The sequence below is a fragment of the Poecile atricapillus genome, chromosome 7, assembly GCF_030490865.1.
Source record: "Poecile atricapillus isolate bPoeAtr1 chromosome 7, bPoeAtr1.hap1, whole genome shotgun sequence".
Taxonomy (NCBI): domain Eukaryota; kingdom Metazoa; phylum Chordata; class Aves; order Passeriformes; family Paridae; genus Poecile; species Poecile atricapillus.
The window spans coordinates 32,999,501-33,024,178 of record NC_081255.1 but is presented as its reverse complement, the minus strand read 5'-3'; the positions used below and the strand labels follow the sequence as shown (position 1 = coordinate 33,024,178).

At 46.7% G+C, this 24,678-nt stretch overlaps 4 protein-coding genes across 6 annotated transcripts in view; 2 read left to right on the top strand and 2 right to left on the bottom strand.

Moving 5' to 3' along the window:
- MIER1 (MIER1 transcriptional regulator) overlaps nt 1–5,333 on the bottom strand; it is a 31,855-nt gene extending 26,522 nt beyond the window's left edge. The window contains exons 1-2 of one of the 2 annotated variants that reach the window (XM_058842172.1): nt 5,182–5,333; nt 4,964–5,056 (exon numbers count right to left, since the gene is read on the bottom strand). Coding sequence is in view for 1 of the 2 variants with exons in the window: in XM_058842171.1 (XP_058698154.1) it covers nt 4,152–4,160 (9 nt within the window). In the remaining variant the exon portion in view is untranslated. Of the gene's footprint in view, nt 1–4,151; nt 4,665–4,963; nt 5,057–5,181 lie in introns of those variants that run through there. The other variant, XM_058842171.1, reaches the window with a different exon arrangement.
- A 313-nt stretch (nt 5,334–5,646) lies between these two features.
- Nucleotides 5,647–19,309, top strand: DNAI4 (dynein axonemal intermediate chain 4). Its single transcript, XM_058843373.1, has 17 exons — nt 5,647–5,728; nt 7,227–7,344; nt 9,575–9,648; nt 10,320–10,402; nt 10,564–10,711; nt 11,350–11,489; nt 12,200–12,349; nt 12,888–13,052; nt 13,351–13,559; nt 14,636–14,719; nt 15,374–15,525; nt 16,404–16,549; nt 16,732–16,853; nt 17,439–17,537; nt 17,883–18,109; nt 18,733–18,886; nt 19,173–19,309. Exons 1-17 carry the CDS (start codon nt 5,697–5,699, stop codon nt 19,215–19,217), a joined length of 2,148 nt encoding a protein of 715 aa, XP_058699356.1. The 5' UTR covers nt 5,647–5,696; the 3' UTR covers nt 19,218–19,309.
- Nucleotides 19,310–19,838: 529 nt separating this feature from the next.
- Nucleotides 19,839–22,469, top strand: INSL5 (insulin like 5). Its single transcript, XM_058843167.1, has 3 exons — nt 19,839–19,890; nt 20,694–20,999; nt 22,234–22,469. Exons 2-3 carry the CDS (start codon nt 20,825–20,827, stop codon nt 22,467–22,469), a joined length of 411 nt encoding a protein of 136 aa, XP_058699150.1. The 5' UTR covers nt 19,839–19,890; nt 20,694–20,824.
- Nucleotides 22,470–22,551: 82 nt separating this feature from the next.
- DYNLT5 (dynein light chain Tctex-type family member 5) lies at nt 22,552–24,137 on the bottom strand. 2 transcript variants are annotated; one of them, XM_058842917.1, is made up of 3 exons: nt 24,095–24,137; nt 23,892–24,016; nt 22,552–23,432 (listed from the first exon to the last, which is right to left on the bottom strand). In XM_058842917.1, exons 1-3 carry the CDS (start codon nt 24,129–24,131, stop codon nt 23,229–23,231), a joined length of 366 nt encoding a protein of 121 aa, XP_058698900.1. In that variant the 5' UTR covers nt 24,132–24,137; the 3' UTR covers nt 22,552–23,228. The 2 variants fall into 2 exon arrangements, with proteins under 2 accessions (XP_058698900.1, XP_058698898.1); XM_058842915.1 differs by having other exon boundaries at nt 23,892–24,135.
- Between the last annotated feature and the right edge of the window lie 541 nt (nt 24,138–24,678).

Below are 24,678 nucleotides of genomic sequence, written 5' to 3'. Positions count from 1 at the left end.
CCTCAGTGCAGTACTCTACAAACACTGCTCAAAATGACACAAAACCCCCCAGTTAGCTACAGCTAAGATCAAACCAGGAAAAATACGATTGACTGATGTCAATCTCTGATTTTAGTCGTGATTTATAACAGTAGGAAACCCGGATTTCATCTATTTTGACCTTGTTCTGTATCCAGGAGTTTTTCAAAAACTCTGACTGTTCAAACATCTCGATTTGCAAACACATCAGTGACTGTGTGAGCTTTACTGCTGCTTCCTACTACACCTTAGTTCAATAAAAACACTAAGAATGTAAAAGGGTTACTAAGAACAGCTATCAGATCACGTACTCCTTCAGCATTCTGTCCTGAAGCTGTTTCAAAATAGAAATCAGAAAGTAATGTTCAAAATATGAAAACAGAATTCAGTGGCATTCCCAGAGTTTAAAATTCTTCAGCTGAAAGAAGTAGAATATTGAAGGAAAGGGAAATTTTTCCAGACAATAGGAATTTATAGATGACTTCTTAAAGCACATTGTGTTAATAAACTGATTTTTTGGTTGAAGACAATGAAACTTTCAAAATTCACAATCATTAAAGTGCACTCAAAGAAATTAGGTTGAGACATTTAATTGTTCACTGACAACACAGGAGAGCTCCTGCTCCAAGACAGCTCCTGCTTCTTCCCATACTTTCCCAACACCATAAAATGCCAATCCAGATTTTTAACCCCTCAGAAATTCACTCTGCAGAAGCAAAACTTTAAGTTCTTATTTCAGCAAGTCAAGAAATTGAGGAACCTCAGAGGTTCTGGGTGAGAACCACCAGGAGCTGCTCAGCTGCCTGCTGGAGGTTTGGGAGAAACAGGAATTATGTTCCAGCATCAGTCAGAGGGAAGGGAACCATGGAATCCTTTAGGTTGGAAAACATCTCCAAGACCATCCAGTCCAACCATCCCCAGCACTGCCAAGGCCACCACTGGCCGCTGTCCCCAGTGCCACATCCACAGCTCTGAAACCCCTCCTGCCATGGGGACTCCACCCCTGCCCTGGGTGGGCAGCCCTTTCCAAGAAGGAATTTTCCCAAATATCCAACCTGAGCCTCCCCTGGCCCAGCCGTTCCTTCTCTTCTTGTTCCTGTTCCTGGGAACAGATCCCAAATTCCCCTCTCCTGTCAGGGAGCTGTGCAGAGCCCTCCTGAGCCTCCTGAGGATCTGCTGATCCCCAGGGCTGGTCCTGCTGCCCCATTCCAGCTCCTCTGAGAGCTTTCCTTTTCCTGTCCTGCAGAAAGCTGTTAGGTTCTCAGCCAGAGATGGATCAACTCATGGAAGTTCAGGGACATCACACAAAAGCAGCAGGAGGAGCAGGATCTCCCCTTTCAGACCACCTCAACCCACAACTAAAGCAGCCTGCAGTTAATTCCAAGCCATGCCAACCAAAAATCAGGGATATTTAGTCCCTGATTTTAGACCACACATGCTCACCCTCCTTCCTATGCAGCAGCCCTGGTACTCCTCCTAATTCACTGAAGAACAACAGAAAAACCCCAAACCCTCATCTTTTTCCCTTTAGTTTTGCATGCTCAGTATCCTGGCAAGTGCCTGTAGCACCTGACTGGTGCATCCCTTCATGGAACAAAAGGAACAGCAGGAATTGGGCACTTCTGGAAATTACAGCAGGTATTGAGCTGCCTCTGTTCGACACAAAAGTCTGACCCCAGCTCTTCCAGTTTTGGGATCAGAAGATCTCATTCTCTCACTTACATTTCACTCCAACATTATAAAGGCTGAACTAACAAAAACCATTCTCTTTCAGCTGCTAATCAAGCTTTTCAGCCCCAATCTTTTCTTCTCAGGAGGCATTAAAATACTTATTTTGGAGAAAATCTGTGTGTATCAGCATTCCCTCCACCAAAACCACCCCGTAAGCAGCTTAATGCAGGATACTGTAACAGTCACAAAGCTTCAGCTGATCTTAAGTTAGAGATATTTTCTTTCCACTTTATGCCTGGAACAAACTTCTGACATGTTGGAATGTGAGGAATCATGCAAGAGCAAAAAGAACCCTAACAGAGGTTATTAATCCCAAATTTAATATATATTCAAAATATTTATTTTTTTTTCCCTTCTCCTTTGTCTGTCCTGTATTCAAATTGCTTCTGCAAAAGTGAAGCAGCACTTTTGGTGAAGTTAGTTTCACTTTCTGGCCTCCAGCCCTGCTTTCTGAAGGGCCTTCCTGTGCAACTCAACAAGTCTCAGAGTTATACCGGGCTTTGGGGGCTGTGTCTGTCACTGATTCTCTGCAACACAACGTTTTAGGATGGTTCCTGAGGGAAGGATGAGCTCCTGTGCATCCCTTCAGAACAGTCAGCACAAGGTTTTCCACTGGGAGAAGAGGATGAGAGCAAGAACCATTAGGCAGACACCTTCCCATCCATGTTGTGATCATCTGCAGCTCCTCCAGGCAGGTGGTTGACACCAGAGCCATGAGGAAAAGCCAAGCTAAGGAGAATTCCCACTCTGTTCTTATTCCCAAATTCATAAAACCCTGGGATGGTTTGGGCTGGAAGGAACCCAAAAGACCACCCAGTTCCAACTCTTTGCCATGGGCAGGGACACAAACTGAGCTGGGAACTGTATCCAGGACGCTGCTCCTGGTTACATCACTCAGAGTGATAATTTTTTACAATTATTACAGTTTCTCCATGCAGATGCAACAGTTGCCTGAGCATGAACTCCAGGTGCTGGTGCTCCTGAACTCATCCACAGGCGGATCAAACTCTCCCCCTGCCCCTTCTCCTCAGAGAGGCCAAAACAGGACAAGGAATTCACCTCCAAAAAAACAAAGATGAAAACTCCCTGTTCCTCTCTGAGCGCGATATCGAGACTGACACACAGCAAAGGCCTCACCCCCTGGAACAACATCCACAAAGGGAAAAGCCAAACGTGCCCAGCTCCACATCCCAGTGGGATTTCCCTGCCCTGGGCAGCACAAACCCCCAGCCCTCGGGGCTGACGTGGATGTGACGACGTGACACCGAGTGGGAAGTGACTGCAGCTCAGCCCCACAGGACGCAGAGCCCGCGGAATACCGGGATTATCACAGGATATTGGGGTTAATTAAGGAAAAAATGAACAATATGGACAAAACCTCCAGCCAAACATCCCAAATACTCTGATGCCCCATAGCAAAGGGCCCACTGTCTCTCCAACTTTGTAGAAGGCAGGCATTTAATAATTAATTTAATCCCCCATTTTTTGGAATCAGACCTGTGATTCCCTCTCGAGACACAAAACCACCCAGGCAGGTTCTCAGAACTTCTAAGATTAGCTCAGGACGTGTTGTCCCAACAACAGGAAGGCTGCTCCATTAAAGTTTTGATTTGGGAGGAAAAGAGAAAATAATTTAAGGAGAAATCTCCATATATTCAGGAATTTCGAGGGGAGAAGCTTCATCTGCAAAATCTAATCTTGACACTTCCAGCTCGCCCTGGAAGCAACACCTGTCCCACAAATTTTACTTTTCCAGTCCATACTTTTCAAATTTTCATTTCTGACACATTTGTCAATACTGTTGGAGCAGCAAACAGCCTTGAGATTGGGAACCTGGGATAATCCGAGGAAAACTTAATGGAATATCCATTCATCAGTCCCATTTCCCCTCCAAAAAGGGAAAGAGCTGATCTTATTGACACGGACAAATCCAACCCCCACCAACCCAACACTGCGATAAAGAGGCTTTTTTTCCATTTCCCCATTATTTTCCTATCATTATCATATTGCATCCCCATTATATCCCACACCATAACTCCCATTATCCCCAAATAACCCCCCCACACCCCGCAAATCCTGGGAATTCCACGAGAAAGCTCTCCCTGCCAGGACACCGCGCTACCTTTTAAGCAATTCCCCTTTGTCTTAACGACTACAAAAAAAGATATTTAAAGGAAATAAAGCGATGTTTTAGCATACGCGGTCCTATCAAAACCGGGAGGCGCCGCGCTCGGTCCCGCCCGCTCCCCTCAGGGCCCCTCAGCCGCCGGGACGGCCCCGCTCGGGGCTGAAGGCCCCTGAGGGGAGCGGGCGGCACCGCCGGTGCCCGCGGGCCTCCGGTCCCCACAACAAACTTGCGGCCCCGCGCAACAAGTTCCCGGGCAGGCCCCCGCCGCTCTCACCTCAGCCATGATCGCTGGTATTCCCGGGAAAGGGTCACATCGCCGGGAAGCGCCGCCGGGTCCCGGTGGGAGCGGCGGGAGAAACGGGGACGGGACCGGGAGCGGCGGCGGGGCGGGAGGGGCGTGGTCACGTTACGCACGACGTCACCGCGCACCGCGGGAAGCGGGCAGGGCGCGTGCGGCGGCTGTCAGTCAGGGGAGACCACGCCCACATTGCTTGTCAATCAATGGCAGGACACGCCCCTCGCATGTCAGAGAGCGGCTGTCCAACCTGTCAGTCAGCCTGGATGCCACGCCCCCTTCCTGTCACTTGGGGGATTGACCACGCCCTCGCCTGTCACTCAACGCACAGGCAAGGCCCCATCTGCCACTCAAAGTCTGAGGCCACCTCCTTACATGCCAGTCAAAGCGCACACCGCTCCGCACCGCCTGTCACTCAGGGCACAGGCCACACCCCTTCGTCTATCACCGGGCCCACAGGCCCCGCCTGTCACTCAAACCGCAAGGCCACGCCCCCACCCGCCGAGGCCCCTCATGCCCATATATGTAATTCGGCACAAGCCACGCCCCTCACGTGTCACTCAACGAGTAAGCCCCGCCCCTCGCATGGCAATCACGCGTAGGCCACGCCCCCCTCTCATTCGCTGCCCAGGCCACACCCCGGCCGGCGCTGAGGCTCCGCTCGCCGCGGCCCCTCACGGTCCCGAGGCCCTTCGGGCCCTGCCCGCCGCCGCCGCCACCGGCTCCGCATCATCGCCCCGCTCCGCGGTGCCGCTCCCCCCCTCCTGCCCGGTCGCGGCCGCCGTACTCACGCGGAGAGCCGCAGAGGCGCGGGGAGTGTCTCATCGGCCGTGAGGCGAACGGGGGGTCCTCGGGGAATGGGGGCTCTTGCTGGGCGTGAGGCTCTTGGGTGACACAGGAACAGCTTTAGGTTAAACACAAACCCCGAAAAAGCACCCCAAATAAACAGAGAAAAGATGCAGAAGCGGCGGTAATTCACCGTGTCCTCCCTGCAGCCCCGGTGCCTCACCTGCCCGGCTCAGCGCTGTCCCCGGGCCGGCGCGGGGCAGCGCCCGGCGCGCACGTCGGGCATCGCGGCTGTGTCACAGCGAGGACACCGCGGCCTCGCCTTGTGTTAAACGCCTCGGCTGTGCCCCCTCAGAGCCGCCCGGCTCACGCACGCCCGGCGCCTCCGCCGAGGAGCCGCATCCCCAACCCTCACACGCTCCCCGCGGGCGGTGCCGAAAGAACCCGGCGGGCGCGACTTTGCTGACTCAGGGGTGATTCCCCCCCGAGCGAGGCGCTGCAGCCCCGCGGGAAGGCCGAGGCGCCGGCGGGGCGGTGTCGCGGCGGGCGCGGACAGCGCTGGTTCGGTGACACGGGGCGGGGGCGGGACCCGAACCGGGGCCCGGGGACGGCCCGGGGCTGCGGCCGCGAGCACAGCGCGGCCCGCGCGCCGTTAGCGACCAATCGGCAGCGCCCTTGCTGGCGGCCAATCACCGCGCCGCGTCTTGGGAGGTGTTGCCATGGTAACGGTGCGACGCCATGCCGGGCCCCGCTGGGCCGCGGCCTCCGCCGTGAGTGAGACCGGATCGGCCTAAAACTCCAACGTTATTGAAATTAAAAGGCTTCAAAACCTTTGAAATGCCTGGGAATAGATGATAAATTATAGTAGGGACTCAATTGTAATAGATCATTAATTATGATTAATGATTGGGAAAATTTCCTTTATTATAAATGGATTATATCCCTTAAAATACTCAGTTCTGCATAATAATATATAATAAATTATATTCTGTAATAATAAATTATATAAATGGCCAAAATTCTTAATGATAAATGGTTTACATCCCTCAAAATAAAGGGTAACATTTAATGAATTAAAATATGTAATAAATTATATTCTATTTTAAGCCATAATAAATCAATGGTAAAGCACCTTTATTATAAATGGTTTACATATTTAAATTAATGGGTAATAGATAATGAATTGTAAGATATACTAAATTTGAATTGTGATATGTACTAAATTATATTCTATAATAAATTATATTCTATAATAAATTATAAGGCATAAGAAGTTATAAAAAATAGTCAAAAGCCCTTTTTATAAATGGTGGAAATCCTTTAAAACAATTGGTAATATGTAATTATGATATAAAATAAATTATAATAAATGGCTGCAGTCCTTTCTTATAAATGGTTTAAGTCCTTTGAAATAATTATTAATATATAATGAATTATAATGTATGATAAATTATAATCAATAAAGGGCCACAATCCCACAATCTTGTATTATAAATGGTTTACATCCCTTAAAATAATTGGTAATACATAATAAATTACAATATGTAACACATGACATTCTATAATATGTCATAATATATAATAATTTATGATAAATAAATTAATGTTTTAAATCCTTATTTATTATTATTATTTATTATATTATTATATTGATTACAAAGGGGTTTATACAGCCTAAAATAATTTGCAATATATTATACATTATAAAAATCCTTTATTATAAATGGCTAAAATCCTTTCAAATAATTGGTATTTTATAGTAAATTATAATATATTGGAAATAGTAACAATCCTTTGTTATAAATGGTTGTAAATGGTTAAAATCCCTTACAATAATTGGTATTTTGTAATAAATTATTATACATTAAAAATGGTAAAAATCCTTCATTATAAATGGTTATAAATGGTTAAAATCCTTTCAAATAACTGGTAATAATAAGTTATAATATATAAGAAATGGTAAAAATCCTTTCTTATGAATGGTTTGCATCCTTTAAAATATTTGGGAATATAGAATCAATTATAATGCATTAGAAATTGTAAGAATCTTTTATTATAAATGGTTAAAATCCTTTCAAATAATTGCTAATAGTAAGTTATAATACATTAGAAATGGTAAAAATCCTTTCTTCTGAATGGTTTGCATCCTTTAAAATATTTGGGAATATAGAATCAATTGTAATAAATTGGGAATTGCAATAAACAGTCAAACCTTTAGTATTAATTTGATATTTCATAAATATAAATATTATAATGTGGTGATTCCAGGGCAGCAGCTGGATATGCTGGAGCCACCAAAGCCCCGAATTCCCGGAGAACTTCCAGGGTTTTCCAGGGAAAACCCACACGGAGAGGGGTCCTGGTGGGCAGTCAGGGAGCTGTGCAGGTGAGATGGTCCCTGGGACATCCTGGGGAAAAGTGGGAAAATCTCCAAACACACCTGAGGGAAGGATCACAGAAACCCTGGAATGGTTGGGAAAAGTGGGAAGAGCCCCAAATCCTCCTGCAGGAAGGATCACAGAAACCCTGGAATGGTTGGGTTGGGAAAGGTGGAAAGGATCACAGAAACTCTGGAATGGTTGGGTTGGGAAAAGTGGGAAAAGCCTCAAATCCACCCGAGGGAAGGATCACAGAAACTCTGGAATGGTTGGGTTGGGAAAAGTGGGAAAAGCCTCAAATCCACCCGAGGGAAGGATCACAGAAACTCTGGAATGGTTGGGTTGGGAAAGGTGGGAAGGATCACAGAAACCCTGGAATGGTTGAGTTGGGAAAGGTGGGAAAAGCCCCAAATCCACCTGGGGGAAGAACCAGAGAGCCCTGGAATGGTTGGGAAAAGTGGGAAGAGCCCCAAATCCTCCTGCAGGAAGGATCACAGAAACCCTGGAATGGTTGGGTTGGGAAAGGTGGAAAGGATCACAGAAACCCTGGAATGGTTGGGTTGGGGAAAGTGGGAAAAGCCCCAAATCCTCCTACAGGAAGGATGACAAACTCTGGAATGGTTGGGTTGGGAAAGGTGGGAAGGATCACAGGAACCCTGGAATGGTTGGGTTGGAAAAGGTGGAAAAAGCCCCAAATCCACCTGAGGGAAGAACCAGAGAGCCCTGGAATGGTTGGGAAAAGTGGGAAAAGCCCCAAATCCTCCTACAGGAAGGATGACAAACTCTGGAATGGTTGGGTAGGGAAAGGTGGGAAGGATCACAGAAACCCTGGAATGGTTGGGTTGGGAAAAGTGGGAAAAGCCCCAAATCCACCTGGGGGAAGAACCAGAGAGCCCTGGAATGGTTGGGAAAAGTGGGAAAAGCCCCAAATCCTCCTGCAGGAAGGATCACAGAAACCCTGGAATGGTTGGGTTGGAAAAGGTGGGAAGGATCACAGAAACTCTGGAATGGTTGGGTTGGGAAAAGTGGGAAAAGCCCCAAATCCACATGGGGGAAGAACCAGAGAGCCCTGGAATGGTTGGGAAAAGTGGGAAGAGCCCCAAATCCTCCTACAGGAAGGATGACAAACTCTGGAATGGTTGGGTTGGGAAAGGTGGAAAGGATCACAGGAACCCTGGAATGGTTGGGTTGGGAAAAGTGGGAAAAGCCCCAAATCCACCTGGGGGAAGAACCAGACAGCCCTGGAATGGTTGGGAAAAGTGGGAAAAGCCCCAAATCCTCCTACAGGAAGGATCACAGAAACCCTGGAATGGTTGGGTTGGGAAAGGTGGAAAGGATCACAGAAACCCTGGAATGGTTGGGTTGGGAAAAGTGGGAAAAGCCCCAAATCCACCTGGGGGAAGAACCAGACAGCCCTGGAATGGTTGGGAAAAGTGGGAAGAGCCCCAAATCCTCCTACAGGAAGGATCACAGAAACCCTGGAATGGTTGGGTTGGGGAAAGTGGGAAGAGCCCCAAATCCTTCTACAGGAAGGATCACAGAAACCCTGGAATGGTTGGGTTGGGGAAAGTGGGAAAAGCCTCAAATCCACCTGAGGGAAGGATCACAGAAACCCTGGAATGGTTGGGTTGGGAAAGGTGGGAAGAAGAGTGGAGCCCTGGAATGGTTGGGTTGGGAAAGGTGGGAAGAAGAGTGGAGCCCTGGAATGGCTGGATTACACTTCCAAGCTCATCCCATTCCCAAGGGCAGGGAGCTCCCACCACCCCAGGGTGCTCCAAGCTGGCCTTGGACACTTCCAGGGATGGGGCAGCCCCAGATTGGGAATAATTCACATTTCTAATCCAAGATTTGTTACTGGAGCAGCTCCTGTCCTCACCCCAAATCCAGAATATTCCCCAAACCTAACCTGGGAATCATTTAAGAGCCTTTCAGACCTTCCTGAAAAAGATGTGTAATTGCTCATCTGATTTATTTGGCTGCCCTGTTAATTGGACTGGATTAATCAGAATCAATAATTCACCCTTGGTGCTCGTTGTGGAATAAATGAGCTGGAAAAGCCACAGGGAGGAGCAGAAGTGGGTCTGACAGTGACGGGAATGTGGCTTTTCCCAAAGAATCCCAGCAAACTGGAGCTGATCCCTGCAGGAGAACAGGAATGCAGAACCTTTCCAAGTGCTCTCCCTATTCCTTGGGTGGGAACACAAGGAAATGATCCTGATTATTTCAATTTTTCTTCAGGTTTTTGATGAAGAAGGGAAGAACGTGACACCCCATCCCCTGTTCCAGCCAGACCCAAACGCTGCTGTGCCCAGGCAAGAAAAGTTTTATTTTAAATTGTTTTATCTGTTTTAGTGATATTTACTAAGTGCAGACAGCCCTTTATGCAAAAAAAAAAAAAAAGAAATATATAAACCAAAATATTGAACTAAAAACATTAAAAATATCAGTTAATCTATCAAAATATGTTTAACATAATAAGAATTCTAGGCTTTAATAATATTTAAGCAAGTTACCTCTGTGTGATTATGTGCATCCATCTCCAAAAATGCTCTTAAACAAAATAATTTGGAGTTGAAACTCGTAAATTACGTTTCACCACACTTTGATTTGCAAAGCTCCAGCACAGAGGGAAAAAAAACAAAGACTTGGGGCTGACAAACTCAATTAAATCGTGCAAAGAATGTAAACAATTATTGGTGTTTTAAACAAAAAATCCTGAGCCACAGCATTAGCAAAAGGCAAGGAATAATTGTAATTATTTCCAATCTATAATTACAATTGTAACCATTGATTTCTGAGAGGAAGAGATGGCTTTTTTTGGCCATGTTTCCATGCTGGCTGTTCCCAAGGACAATCCCAGGGGACAATCAACCAGGATCAAATATACATTAAAAAAATGACTTAAAAATACAAAGTACCTTCAGAAAAGAAACACTTTTTGTAGTTTTTTGAGACAATTTCTGCTTGTTTCTTGTTCCTGAAGGACACATGGAAGCAGCACATCACCAACCAAGTCTGGCTTAGATGAAACAGAACCTCAACAAGACCCAGCTTTGAGCTTGTCTGGTAAGGAATGCACCCAAAAATTAGAAATTTAATATATAAAGTTATATATTCTGGGCTTTGTAAGACCCTGAGCCAGCCCAGGGCCTTCCAGCACTTCCAGAATTAATTTCCCCATGAATTTAGAGCAGCCAAGGTGTTGTTTGTTGCCCTGGTTTTTCCAGCTGTGCGGGAGGAGGGGGAAGCAGCCCCGACGGAAGCGGAGCTGGAGCAGAGGGTGGATATTTTCCTGTCAGAGACAGACACGCTCTGGATGTTGGATCTGCCGACTGCTCTGGTGTCCACGGAGGCAGAGGAAGCTGTGAGAGTTCTGTAAGTCAGCTGGCACCCATTCCTCTGAGAACAAAACCTCCATTTCTCACAGCTCCGTGTTCTCACTGAAATTCTTCCTCCCTTCCACTGAAAAATGACGGCAGGTTAGGAAAACCCAGGGCTGGAGGAGGGTGATAATTTGATTTTCATGAAAACAGGAAGACATTTCAAACTGCTGCATTGATTCTTGTGTGTAGCTTCTAATTAATTAATATTAATAATAATATAATATTAATTAAGAAGAGTTAAACATAGCAGGCAGCTCCCCTTGATTATCCTGGACTGCCAAAACTTTGGTGGAAATGCTGAAGTAGAAAAGGAGAAGTTTCCTTTTTGTCTCTTGATGCTCTGCCTTTCACTCCCAAGTGATGAGAGCTCTGAATTCCCCCAAAGTTCACAGGCAGCTGGAAGAGGGAAATTTGCTTTTTTTTGGGCTGTTCCTGTTCTAGAACAGCACCACAAAGATCAGAAAGAGCTGCTGAATGACACCAAGGCTGAAATAGCATCCAGCAATCCAAAAAGCAGGAAATTTAAGCCATGGAAAAACCTCCCCTGATCAACTCCTTGTTAAAGACACTGAGAATTCCAGGCACAATTTTTCCAGGGAGTCCCCAGCCAGTGTTTCCTTTGTTTTCCAGGGAGAGGAATAAGATTTATACAGAGATTTGCAAGGCTAAAATTGGCAGTGAGTACTTTGAAGAAAAAATAGTGCAAACCTTCTCTGGAGCTGCCAAAAACAAGGAAATGCAATGTGAGACAATCACCGTGGCAGAGAAAGGTAAACCAGGGCAGGAAACTGAGAAAAGGGAATTTTTTACTTCCAGCTCTAAGCAGGAGGTGTTTCCTCAAATTCCAGAGCTTTCAGTTCAGACAGGACAATGTGGGTTGTGGTGGCCTTTTCTGCCCCTCCTAAATCTTGAATTTAGTGCTGGAACACTGAATCCATTGCAATAAAATTGTTATTAATGCTCCCAGAGAATGTTGCTTTTGTGTGTAAAAGGCAAAAAATAAAATAAAATAAAAAATGGGGAATGCTATCCCAAACACTTTTCCTAAAATGAGGGAATGAACCCCAAAAGTAGATCACCATCTGTTTTGAAAAGCTATTTGCCACTTTTTTTGTGTGGCTGGAGCAATAGCAGGGCTCATTCCGACCCCTGAGCACATCAAGGCAAATTTTGGGTGCTCAAACCCCCAAAAAACCCTGATGGAGCTGCAGCAGTCACACCACACCAAGAACTTTAAAGTTATTTTATCTTCTTTTAATGATTCTTATTAAACACAGGCCACCTTATCTGTAAATTTGTAAAAGATAACACTTAAAAGATGAAATTAAAATATGGAATCAAAAACATCAGTTCAAATGTCAACATCTTTGGAAGCAGAGCTGGTTCCAAAGCCCCCCAGCCCAGGAGTTGGGGTGTGGGGAGCTCCTTGCAGTAATGGACCAAAACACGAGCCCTGTGTGAGTGGGAAATTCATTCCCAGGGATGATGGTGACTTCCTGGGATTTGGATCATTCCCTGAATGCCTCAGAACCTACAGAGACAGAAGAACCCAGAGCTCCAGCAGGGCAAAGCAGCAAATCTCCCACAGCTGAAGAGCACACTCAGGCTGTGCCTGTCCCTTCTGCCAGAGGTAACATTTTCCATTTGTTTTCATCCTCCTAAACCAGACCCATCCCTGGGATTTGTGGGGAAAACTTCCTAAAAAAACGCTGCCTGGAACCTGCAAGAGAGTTTTCTAAAAGAATCTTGGACAGGGCTGCCCTTCTCTGCACACTGCCATCAGAAATGATCTTAAATAAAGACAAATACTCAGGGATGAGGTTTGATGGTACTCACTTAAAAAAAGTAGAAGCAAAACACCACTTGTGAAAAATTCCAGAAGTATCTGAAAAAGATAAGAAAATTATAGAAAAGAAGCTAAGATGATAAAATTATAAGAAAAGAAAATTCTAGCAAGAAACAAAAAATCTTAGTGAAAGTATTATTTTGAATTCTCTGCTTTTTGCAAGTGGAGAATTCTCATCCCTTGATTTTATTGTGTGAAATTTTATCCCATTTATCTCTTATCAAGCAGCATGGGCCTGTTGGACTCTATGATCCTTGTGGATCCATTCCAACTTGGAGTATCCCATGATTCTGTGATCCAACTTTTTCCATGATCATTGCAGAGCCTGCTGTTCCTGCCAGGAGCCACGAGGAGAAGGAATGCCATTCAGAAACCATCTTAACCTCAGCAAACCTGCAGCAGGATTTAGTTGTCATGGAGAGGATTCTAATGGAGAACATTTTTCAACCCAAACTCGCAGTTTATCGGCAGATTCCTGTCCTCATAGGTTTGTTCCTTGCTCAGTTCCTCTTTCCAGCCAAAAATTCCTCATTTTCCACAGAAATTCCTCACTTTTGGCTGGGTAGCTAAACCCACCTGCAGCAGAGCTGGCTCGCTCCAGCCCAATCCAGCTTCCAATTTTAGTCACAGTTTTACAAGTTAGGATATCTCAATTCCTCAAATTTAAACTTTTTTTTTTGGTTATTCCTGCAAACTATTTGCTGAAAGGGTAAATTTTTCCCTTGGTGTGAATAATTAGAGTAAGTGAAATGTTCCTACTCAGATTCCACACCCGTGCGTTTCAGAACCTGTCATTACCTCAGACACTGAGGCAGAGGAGGATGAGGAGGACGAGGAGGAGGAAGAGGATGAGGAGAAGCAGGAGGAAGCATCAGAAGCAGATGAAAGCCCAGCAGAAGATGCAGGTCCCAGGCTGGAGCAGCTGTGGTCGTACAGGTGTGATTTAACCAGCGGCCACAGCGTGAGCAGCATGGCTTGGAACAAAACAAACCCTGTGAGTGCACAAATCCTCCCTGAGCCACTCACAAACTGGGACCAGCAGCTGCTGCTGCCAAGAAACTCCTGGTTCTGGGCTGCTTTGCTGGGAGGGATCTCAGAGGTGGATCCAATCCCTCTTGCTGCTCTTCTACAGAAAAAGATGAAAGCTTTCATCTACAGGCTGCACTAGGCTTGCCCTACACATGGATCATCACGGATTTAATTGGCCCAGAATTCCATTAATTGCTCCAGTTTACCCTGAACAGCAATTTTAATAGATGTTTGTCTGCTCTAAAATTGAAATTTAACCCCTCCTGCTAAACTTTATTGTCACTGATAAGAGTTTATTTGTGGTAGTGTAGACACCACGTCTTTGTCTCTAACAGGAACCTCCCAACAAAGCAGAATTCTTCAAAATTTATGGGTAAGATGCACAATAACAGCACAGAAGCCAAAGCTCCTTTAATCTGGTCATGTAAAGTTCTGTTTTCCCAACAGAACTCACTTATTAAACAAAAATAATGAATGGAAGAGAGGTAGAAAGCAGCTGAGGGTGAGAAACAGAAACCCAATGAGGGGAAAAAAAAGAAAGAAAATAAAACCATTCCATATTTTTAGTGCACCAAATCTCCAGATATTAAAAAGTTAGATACTTTTAGAGAGTTCAGTCTTAGAATACAGAAACAATCAGCTACCTTTAAAATGTGACTTTCACAAACTACTTGTTGAGTGAAAGAAAAGGAAAAATTAACAGAGATGAAGGCTAAAGACTTGCTGCTGGGTTTTATTTCTGCCTATGGAAAGGAATGAAGGGAATTCCCTGTGGAAAGCTAAAAGCCAGGAGTTTGAGGTGTTCTCTGAAGCTTCTTTTACAGCTAAACCTGATGAGAAAAAAAATGAGATGTATTCTTCTGTGCTCCATTAAACAATGCACACAAAAATATGATTCTAGAACAATGTATCTCCTGTTCCTCCCTGCATAGGACAGAAATTTTTTAATTCCAGACTTCACCCTGACAGAAAGGTGCCTTTGGAATTTCCCTGCTGAGCTCCAAGAGGATCTGAGATATTGCTGTTGCTCTGTGCTTGCAGGATCTCCTGGCAGTTGGGTACAGAGAGTTTGTTTCTCTCAAGAAGAAAGGCCTGGCTTGCTGTTGGTCACTGAAGAACCCCATGGTAACGAGCCCCTTTGTTTGCTTTTCCTGCAATCTGCTTTTCTCTGGACAATTTCTGCTTTATTTGCCTTTGAACTACAATTATTTACTCTTTAACTTCTCCCAACACTAGCAATAAAAGAGGAAATTTCATAGATGTAACATTTACACCTCTGCAGATCCATCTGAAAAGGGATCCTTTTAAAACCAGCCATTAAAAAAAAACCAACTATTTGGAAATCTGAGTTACAAACTATCCCAGTAAAAAAAATTCCGATTGCTGTAAATGACAACATTTCAGTTTGATTTCTACTACAAACTTCTCATGGCCAAAACTGTATTAGACTAATTTAAACCAGGCAGAGTCAAATCTTTGATGCGTCTTTACCACACCAAATACTCTCATGATTCTCTGCTGTCACCATAGACACTTTTAGGTATTTGGTTTGGAGCAACCCTACCTAACTTAATTTCCAGTGTCACATTTCTGCACTTTTTCCCAATTTTATCAGTTGTAGCAAGAAACACACAAAGCCAGTCAGAAGAGAGGATCATTTCTGCTCACTGTGGCCACCACCACTTGAGTTTCCCAGCAGACATTTAGGGCTCAGAGTTAAGAACAGAGAGGTAAATAATAACCCAGCTGACAGCCTCGCTGTGTTTCTATCCTGGGCAGTGGCCAGAGCGCATTTTCCGCTGCGAGCACGGTGTCACAGCTGTGGATTTTTCCCTGGCAAGGCCCAATCTCTTGGCTGTTGGGATGGCAAATGGACGCGTGGCCATCTACGACGTGCGGAGCCGGAGGGACGCGGCGCTGCTGGACAGCAGGTCAGCCTGGCAGCTCCTCACACCCTCTGATTGGCCTTGGAAATACAATTATTTACTCTTAACTTCTCCCAATGCTGGCAGTAAAAGAGGGAATTTGATAGATGTAACTGCTGGACAGCAGTTCAGGCTGGCAGCTCCTCACACCCTCTGATTGGCCTTGGAAATACAATTATTTACTCTTAACTTCTCCCAGTGCTGGCAGTAAAAAAGGGAATTTGGTAGATGTTTACACCTCTGCTGATCCATCTGAAAAGGGATCCTTTTAAAACCAGCCAGAGGCAAATTACAATTATGGAGGCAAACTTTGGGAAGGGGCAACAAGGCAGTGACACTCCCTCACCCTTTAAGCAATTGCAGCTCTTTACCCCCAGCTATAATTTATATTCTCTGTCCTGACTAGGACAACCCAGCCCTGGATAATAAAATCCTTATGGAGACCAGTGGTAGCTTTTGGTGCTTTCTCTCTGATCCCTCTTCAAAAATGGAAATCTCTCCAAAAATGGAGAGAATATCAGAATAAGTGAGGGGTGAGCAGGAATTATGAAGAAAATGAGAGAGGGGATGGGTGGTGATGAGGGAAGCACCTGCCCTAAGGGCAGCTCCCCAGGTCTCAGGCACTCTCCTGCAAGGTGCAGACTGATTTCATGGTGCAAGCACATAAACAGTGCCCTGAAACTGATTATCAAGCATGTTTAATAAAAGAAACATTTTCCTGGAGAAAACAACCAATGGCCAGCCCATTTCTTTAAAAGAAGAGCTAAACATTTCTGTTATAAGACTTAACACTTGTTATAAAGCGGAAGCTTAATTATTTTTCAAACACATTGTCTTGTCTTTGCTGATCTGTGATTAACCACGTGTATTTTTTTGTGTGCCAGTGCATCCCTAAATAAACACAAAGGTCCTGTGTGGCAGCTGAGGTGGGTGCAACAGGACAGAGGTGACAAAAAAGAGAGGCTGATGTGCATCTCGGGAGATGGGCGAGTGACCCAGTGGTTCATCCAGCAAAGGCTGGATTGCTTTGGTGAGCACCTGAAACCTCTCCCTTTGGTTCCAGCTGCCATCCTTTACACCAGTTATCCCACAAAACACTTCTGTGGATTCTGTGACAGTTCTGTGGCACTTCTGTGGCCAGAGCTGCTGGCCATCCCAAAGCAGCACCAGTTCCTCACAGCCTTTTGACAAAACCTCCTGTTCTTTGCACAGATGTGATGAAAATCAAGAGAACACAAAGCGGGAAGAAAAAATTACCAGGTGAGAGAGAAAGGAAAAGTGAAGCTCCCATATCACAACAGGCAGCTGGGATGTGCTTTGACTTCCATCCAGAGGTAGGCTCAGAAAGCCCATCCTGGCTGAAGTGTTAGCCAGGAAAGCTCTGCAGCACTGGTGGGATGCTCAGCTGGAGCTGCTTTAGTGGGAACCAGCCAGGGACTTGGCACTGCTATTAAAATCATATTAATTTTGAAATAAATTGCTTTCAAGCTACTAAGATTTACCCCAAATAGGTGAAAAGGTGAAACAAGCCCTGTCCTTCCAGCCACATTACTGACATTTCCTTGGGCACTGGCTGGGAGAATCTGTTCAACACCTCCCACATCCAGGACCCAGCTGAGCTTCTCTTCAGCCAGCTAAGTACTTCCTTTGGAGTTTTCCTCCCTAATTTGCCCTAAACTGGGACATTCCTCCACAGAGCACTCCAAGAATTCATGTGTTTTCCACATGGATTGCTGAAAATCCAAGATCTTCAAGCCCCAGCATGTTGTGAACACACCCAGCAGATGTGCAACGTTGTGGTTCCACTTCAGCCACTGCTCACAGGAGCTCCTCCTGGGCTCTGAACTCATCCAGCCCTGGATGATTTCTGCAGCAGTGAGAAATTCATCCAACCTAGGCTACTTTTCCCTTTCTTTCAGGATTCTGATATTTTTCTTGTTGGAACAGAAGAGGGCCACATCCACTGCTGCTCTTGCTCAGGCAAGGAGCAGATTCTGGGGACTTACAGAGGCCACAAGGTGAGTGACACACTGTAAAAAAAGTAACAGTTTCTTTGTTTATATTTAGGGAATGTGTGCAACAAAAGAATCCTAAATTTCTCCTATATTAGGAATGAATTCCCATAGCATAAAGCATCACAGTTTTACAGGATTATTTTCTATGCTGTCAGGATATTTATTAAAACTGGGACTGTAAACTGGTTTAAAGCTTTAGCTCTGGCTCTATTTTAAGACAGCAATCAGAAATCTGATTGTCCTATAGAATTAAATAGTCTTACCTGTGGGAGGAAGGCTGGGTAGCTCTGGAATAGATTCTGTAGCCCTACAGCAACACCAAGTTCTGGTTTGCTTCTCTCCAAACAGGGCCCTGTGTACAAAGTTGCCTGGAATCCCTCCAGCACAGACATGTTCCTCAGCTGCTCTGCAGACTGGAGCATCCTTTTGTGGCACCGGGATTCCTTCACCCCCCTTTTAACCTTCACTTCTGTCACAGCTTTTGTTCACGACATCAAGTGGGCTCCAAAATCCGCCTTCATCTTCGTGGCGGTGAACGAGAGGAGGGTGGAGTTTTGGGATCTGAGTGTCAGCATGTGAGTAATGACCCTTCTCAAGGCAGAGTCTGAAATTTGAATTGTCACACATCGTTACCTCATCAGTGTTTTTATCACATCGTTACAGCTCCACACGTGGCTTGCTCAAACCACTGCGTTTTGAAATACTCGTGGTGTAAAAGCAGGTGGTGGTTACCAGAGATTTGGGGTTAGAAGAGAAGGAGCTGGATGCCTCATGGAGCTGACAAAGTGCAAAACTGCCCTTTTTCTGCAGAAATTGTGGCAGAGTTAAAAGGAAAAATAACAAAACCGAGCTACTTTGGTAAAGATTGGATGGTCTGAAGTTGAGATGACTCAGTTACCTGTGACCTTGTCCAGCTGCTCAGGGTTTGGTGTTACTGACAGTGTGAAGCCCTGGTGGATCCAGAGCCCTGCCACATCCTGCAAATTACTCATCTAATAAAAATATTACCCACCATTCTCCAGGATAGGACAGATTTTAGGCAAGCAGGATCTCTTAGTTAACAGCAGCTGGGATTTTTCTTGTGGCAGAGCCCAAACCAAGCACCGCCTCACTTCCCAATTTTTGAGATAACCCAGAAGCGAAACGTGCAGTTTTTCAGCTGATAAATGCATGGCACCCATTAATTTCTGGATTGCAGCTTCCAGCCGGTGTTCTCCTGTGCTGCCATCCCCGAAGGGAATCTCAGCTCCATCCTGTTTGCCAGGAACGCCGAGTGCCTGCTCCTGGGGGACAGCAGTGGCCAGGTGGGGGTGTGGCAGCTGCACAACCTGGCTGTCCCCAGCACAGAGCAGGTAGGGCTCATTCCTCAGCCAGGCAATTCTGGGAAACACCACCCAGCCAGGGGATACTGGAATAGGTGGGATCACAATCCCAGAACCAGGTTAAAAGGTGCTGGCTCCTGCTCTCCTGCTGCCACACCACTGGGAATTAATTTCCTTTAGAAACAAGAGGAACGTTTGCATGCTGCCAAACGTGACAGCACAAATGCAACTGTGCTGTTTTCCAGCATTAACAGAATTCCAAAGAAGAATCAGGAATTCCAAGGAAGAATCAGCTCTTTTTCCTCTTCTTTTCCAGGTTGGTTCCTTGTGTGACATTGTTGCTCCTGCTGGAGCTGTTTAACAGCAGCTGATATCCCTTCTCCTTCAGGAAACACTTGCTGTAGTATGAACATAAATCAGTTATCCTTTTTTAATCAATAAAGTTTCTCTTTGAGGCTGCACTGCTTAGAAACTTCTTCCAAATGCCCTCAGTGTCCTCCTGGAAGTCCTCTCCTTGCAGGAGTGTTCACACATGGATGGCTTTCTCTGGAATCCTGACCATGGAAAGGTCTCCATAGTCTTTTCTCCTGGGGCCTTTATCCCTTCCTGCTTTTCCTCCCATGCTCTTTTCTCCTTGGGTTGAAAGCAGGCAGTGTTTGGCTGCCTAGACTGGCTTTTTTGGGGGGCAGAGCAGAAGAAACAAAAAAAATTACCCAGCTGGAGGATTTCCAGGTACTTCCTGCCCACAGGAAATAGGGAGCATCTCCAGAGGGGTGATTGAGCACAAGTTGTAGCCCTGCTGCTGAGCACATTACGTATGGAAAGGTGTATTTTATAGATGCAGAACATCCAGCCTCTCTCATTATCCTGACAATAAACACCCAGCACTCAAACACATCACTGAATTAAGGATCATTTGTGCTGCATTAACATCCACTTCCTTCTGTGTGCTGCACATCTGACAGGGGACATGCAAACTTCCCCCTGACATAAAATTCATCTTGGTGTGTTTCAAAGAAAAGAAACTCGTTAAGGTGAATCATTTGTTAATCATTATTATAAATCTGACCAAAATACACCCTATATTTTCCATTCATGCCCATGACTGTTTGCTTACTGCTAAAAAACAAGCTTTCTATAACCCACCCTGCACACAGTGAAAATTAATTACCTGTAACATTATGGTGCTGGAAAATCCTTGTGGTGCTAGGAAGGGCTCAAGATCTCCCAAGTTCCTCGTGTATTTTGTCCTTAAATATGGAATTTCTGACAATATAATTGAGAAATTCCCTCCTACAGGCATTTTAGTGCAAGGATTTTTTTTTTATAGAAACTTAGATACACTGAAGCCAACATTAGGAACCAATGAACTTCTGCTCCCAGAGCAGAGAATCCTGGCTGGGATACCAATACCTGTCACAAACCCCCTCGGGGGTGGATTTTCTCAGCAGTGCTTGGCCCTGCCAGGGTTTTCCCCACAAGCATCCACGGTTTAGCTGTAAACAAGCTGGGGGAGTGGAAAGGAGCATGGGAAGGAGTTCATTCCATTTTTCTTTGGGGTCACCAACAGAAGATGACCCCCATCAGGACTGGGCATCAGGTGTGTAGGGGACACAGACACCAAACCCATTAAGTAGAATCCATGTCACAAACACCCTTTTTTCCTGGCAGAACACACATTAACAGCATCCACCTAATCCATACCCCATAAACGTGTTACACCTCAGCTCTTTCCAGTAAAGCAGCTCCGTAGACTTCAGAAATCTTTAATTTAACCTGACTGAGATCCCAAAGCACTTCAAACACGACCAGGAACAAGCAGTTTATTTGTTTTCAGCAAACATCACCACCCTCAGAGCGAGCTGGTACTCAGTGGAGTGGACAGACCGTCGGTATAAATGGGAAGGCTCCAGCAGAATTCCCCACTGGATCCCTTCTGCCCAGCTGGGAAAGCACCACGCTGGCAGTATGAGGGGCACGCTGCTGGCACTGGGCTGCCTCATCCTCCTGCTGCTGGCACGGGAAGGGGAAGGGGAAGGCAACAAGGTGAGGCTCTGTGGCAGAGATTTCATCAGAGCCGTGGTGTTCACCTGCGGCGGCTCGCGCTGGAAGAGGAACCTCCCTGAGCAGCACGGCCTGCGCGGTGAGTACCGGCTGCAGCACCCCAGGCTCTTCCCTGCCTGCTGCACCTGGATCCAGGGCATCCCAGGGCATCCCAGGGCATCCCAGGGGATCCCAGGGCATTGGGAAGCAGCACATCCCCTTAGGCTGCCCTCAATGCCCACAGCTCCAGCCCTGCAGCTCGGGCCGTGCCGGGAGAGCCAGCCAAGAGCTGCGGCTCCTCGTGTTCCCTCTCCCTGCAGCTTCCCTGGCTCAGCTTCCTGGGCTATTTCGCTAAAGAATAAGAATTTAGACCAGGGTTTTCCAAGCTCACCTGAGGAACGGGATTCAAGGCAAGAAAATCTCTCTGCCATCACATTTCTAGTGGCAGTGACAAGTTTTGCTGAAGTCAGTGCAAGTGTCTTACTGTGGTCTTCAGTTTCCCCACTAGAAACCAGAAATGTTCTAAAACTTTGTAATTAGAGCATGTTGAGTTTCCACTCTGCAATTTAAGCACCTTCCCGTGCTTTTGTGTATATTTATGCTTCTCAGCACGTTTCTTGATACTCAGAAAATTTTGATTTGACAGTCAGAAAATTCAACCATTACATGGGCAGTTAGAAATCTGTACTCTGACAGATTAAAATAAATAGAGAACAAGAAAATAACTGAGGCAGGTGACAGCAACAGAGGCTTTCTGCACTTCCTAAATCTGCAATTTGGGCAAATTCTCTTGTAGCAGCAGCTTTAAACAAATACAAAAGCAGTAACATGGGCAATCCCCTCCCCAGAATCTGTTGAAGAAACTTGCTTTTAAAAAGTGAGAGCTGCTACACCTTTACAGACTGCACTAGGCCCAGCTGTTGAAATTGAGGTGTTTCAACTGCAGCTGGATTGTAATTTCCATGGGAACACCCAGAACTCTGGCGTAGCTGATGCCTTAATACAACACCTGCAATTCAGGAAGCCCCCAGGTCCTGCTTAACGTGCTGGTCAAGAGCTTCTGACACATCAAATCTCAGTTTTTCCTGGAGAATCAAATATCTCAGTGTAAGACTCAAGGCAACACAGGACACTCCTCAAGAGAAATCCCTAAATGATTCGTTTTTAGTATGTTGATCACAGATTGTCCCGCACAGTGAGGAGTCTGTGACGTGCTGCTCACATCAGAGGGTAACACTCAGCTCCCTGGCTGCAGCTTGGTCTTTCTAGTAAAGATAAAAAACATAAATTACTCATCTTCCCATGACTTTTAACTTCTCATTTTCCTGTGGCAGAGAGTGAAAACCCCCAGCATTTCCCACACGAGGACGAGGGTGATGCTGACTTCTCATCACAGCCAGAGCCGAGGCTGGGGATCCACAGCGAAGAGCCCCAGGATGTCAAACCTGAGCAAGACTCGCAAAACACCAGCAAAATCTCTGTGCTAAACAAGCGAGAGGCAGCCAAGCTGCTCACCACATCCTGCTGCAACGTGGGCTGCAGCAGGGCAGAGATCAGCTCCCTGTGCTGAAAGGCAACAGCTCCGTGTCACAGCTCCCAGGGATTAAAACAATCATGATATAAACCACAATCCTTTCAGTTGTGTTCTTTAATTGTAGCTTTTTGGGTGTTAAATGTCACAGGGCACACCAGCAAGTGGCTTCAGGTTGTCTGCATTTCACAGTGTTTACAGTGGGTTAAACTTTCAGTCATGAGTACATGAAGTGTTTCTACCCAACTAACTACTGTTCTGGGTTTCAGCTTTGCACCTAAAATGTAATAAAATAAGCAATTTGTGGTAGATTTGTTCTCTGACTCAGGAAAATCTAACAGCAGGTTTCAGCAGAGAAATAGGGGTGGCAAAAAGTCTGGTTTCAGATTCAGAGCAAGGTCAGCCAGACCCCACCTCAGCAGGGGACGGCTGCAACAGGAGAGACTTAGAACCATCAGCACCAGCCCCAAAACCAGGCAGGAAAAACTTAAAATTCCGTTTATTTCCTACTCCAGGAAGGTTTCCTGGAGGAGAACAGGGAAAATATTACTTACAGGGAATATTCTGAACATATTTCCCCGACAGGGCAAGTTCTGCAAGCAGCAATCAGCTGCAAAACTGCACCTTAGAAAGTCACTCCCCAGAGAAAACTCTGGGAAAGACCCTTATTCCATTTGCCCAAAGGCTTATGTTGTAAAGCAGGTGAGAGTACCTTGGTCTTCCACAGATATTTTCAACAGAAAAGGGAAGAGTTAGGCTGAATATCCATTTCTCCTGCTGCTAAACTCCACCACCTCCCTACTCAAAATACACACCATAGACGTTTGCCACAGCAAAAAGCGAGGTGTTCTTGAACACGTAGGAGGAGAAGGTGTCAGTGTGGGGGTCCCAGAGGCACCTGCTGCTGATCTGCAGGCTCTGCTGGCCCAGCTGCCCGATGTGAGCCACCACCACGATCTTGTACCTGGGCACCTGCAGCGCTTTCACCCGCGCCTTCACAACCTGCGGGGAAAAACAGATTTACTCCTTGTGCGATCAAAGATGGGGATGGATTTACAGCAGGGGAAAGGGGATGGTATTACGCTGACAAAGAGGGCAGGGCTGGATGGGATATTGGGAAGGAATTGTTGCCTGGGAGGGTGAGAAAGGGCTGGGATAGAATTCCCAGAGCAGCTGGGGCTGTCCCTGGATCCCTGGCAGTGCCCAAGGCCAGGCTGGATGGGTTTGGAGCAGCCTGGGACAGTGGGAGCTGTCCCTGCCATGGCTGGGGTGGCTCTGGGTGGGCTTTGAGGCCCCTCCTCACCCAAACCAGTCTGTAAATCTATGTATTAACTCCTACACCTCGGTACTCCCAGCTGAGCAACCCTTGTCGGCATCTCGACAGCCACCCCCAGCCTTCATCGTACACTTTATCGGGCTTTTGGGGGGATATTTGGAGCACCCCATGGGCAAATGTCCCACCTCGGCGATGTCCTTGGCCGCCTCCCGGCACGGCCCCGGCTCGTAGCGCTGCTCCCTCAGGGCGCTCCCCAGCACTTCCCTCAGGATCTCATCCACCGCCGCCACCGGGAAGCGCCCGCCAGGCCCTGCCAGGCAAAGCTCGGCTTTATCAGGGGAAAAAATCCCAGCGCTGAAGGGTTTCTGGAGGGGCAATCGAGACCCACCCGGGCCGGGCTCGCTGGGAGTTTCGCCGCCCTCCATCGCCCTCAGCTGAGGGGGGGAGGCGGTGCCGGCAGAGGGGCCCGCCCGCCGCATTCCCGCTCCGCCTCCATCCCGTCACATTCCCGGCTTTTATCCCCCCGCATTCCCGGCTTCCATCTCCCGCATTCCGGGCCTCTATCCCGCCACATTCCCGGCTTCCATCTTCGGCATTCCCGGCCTCCATCCCCCCGCATTCCCGGCTTTTATCCCCCCGCATTCCCGGCCTTCATCCCGCCACATTCCCGGCCTCCATCCCAGCACATTCCCGGCCCCCGGCATTCCCACCCTCACGGCTGACTGTTCCTGCGGCTCCCACGGTTCTCCATCGTTCCCACAGCTCCCGGTGTGTCCCCATGGCTTCCACATATTCCTATAGTCCCTGGTGTCCCCACAGGTTCCCTCACATGTCCCCGTGTTTTCCACAGGTCTCTGTATTCCTTCACAGTCCCCAGCGGTTCCCATGGATCCCATGTATCCCTACAGCTCCCACAGGTCCCTCTGTGTCCCCACAGCTCCCACAGGTCCCTCTGTGTCCCCACAGGTCCCT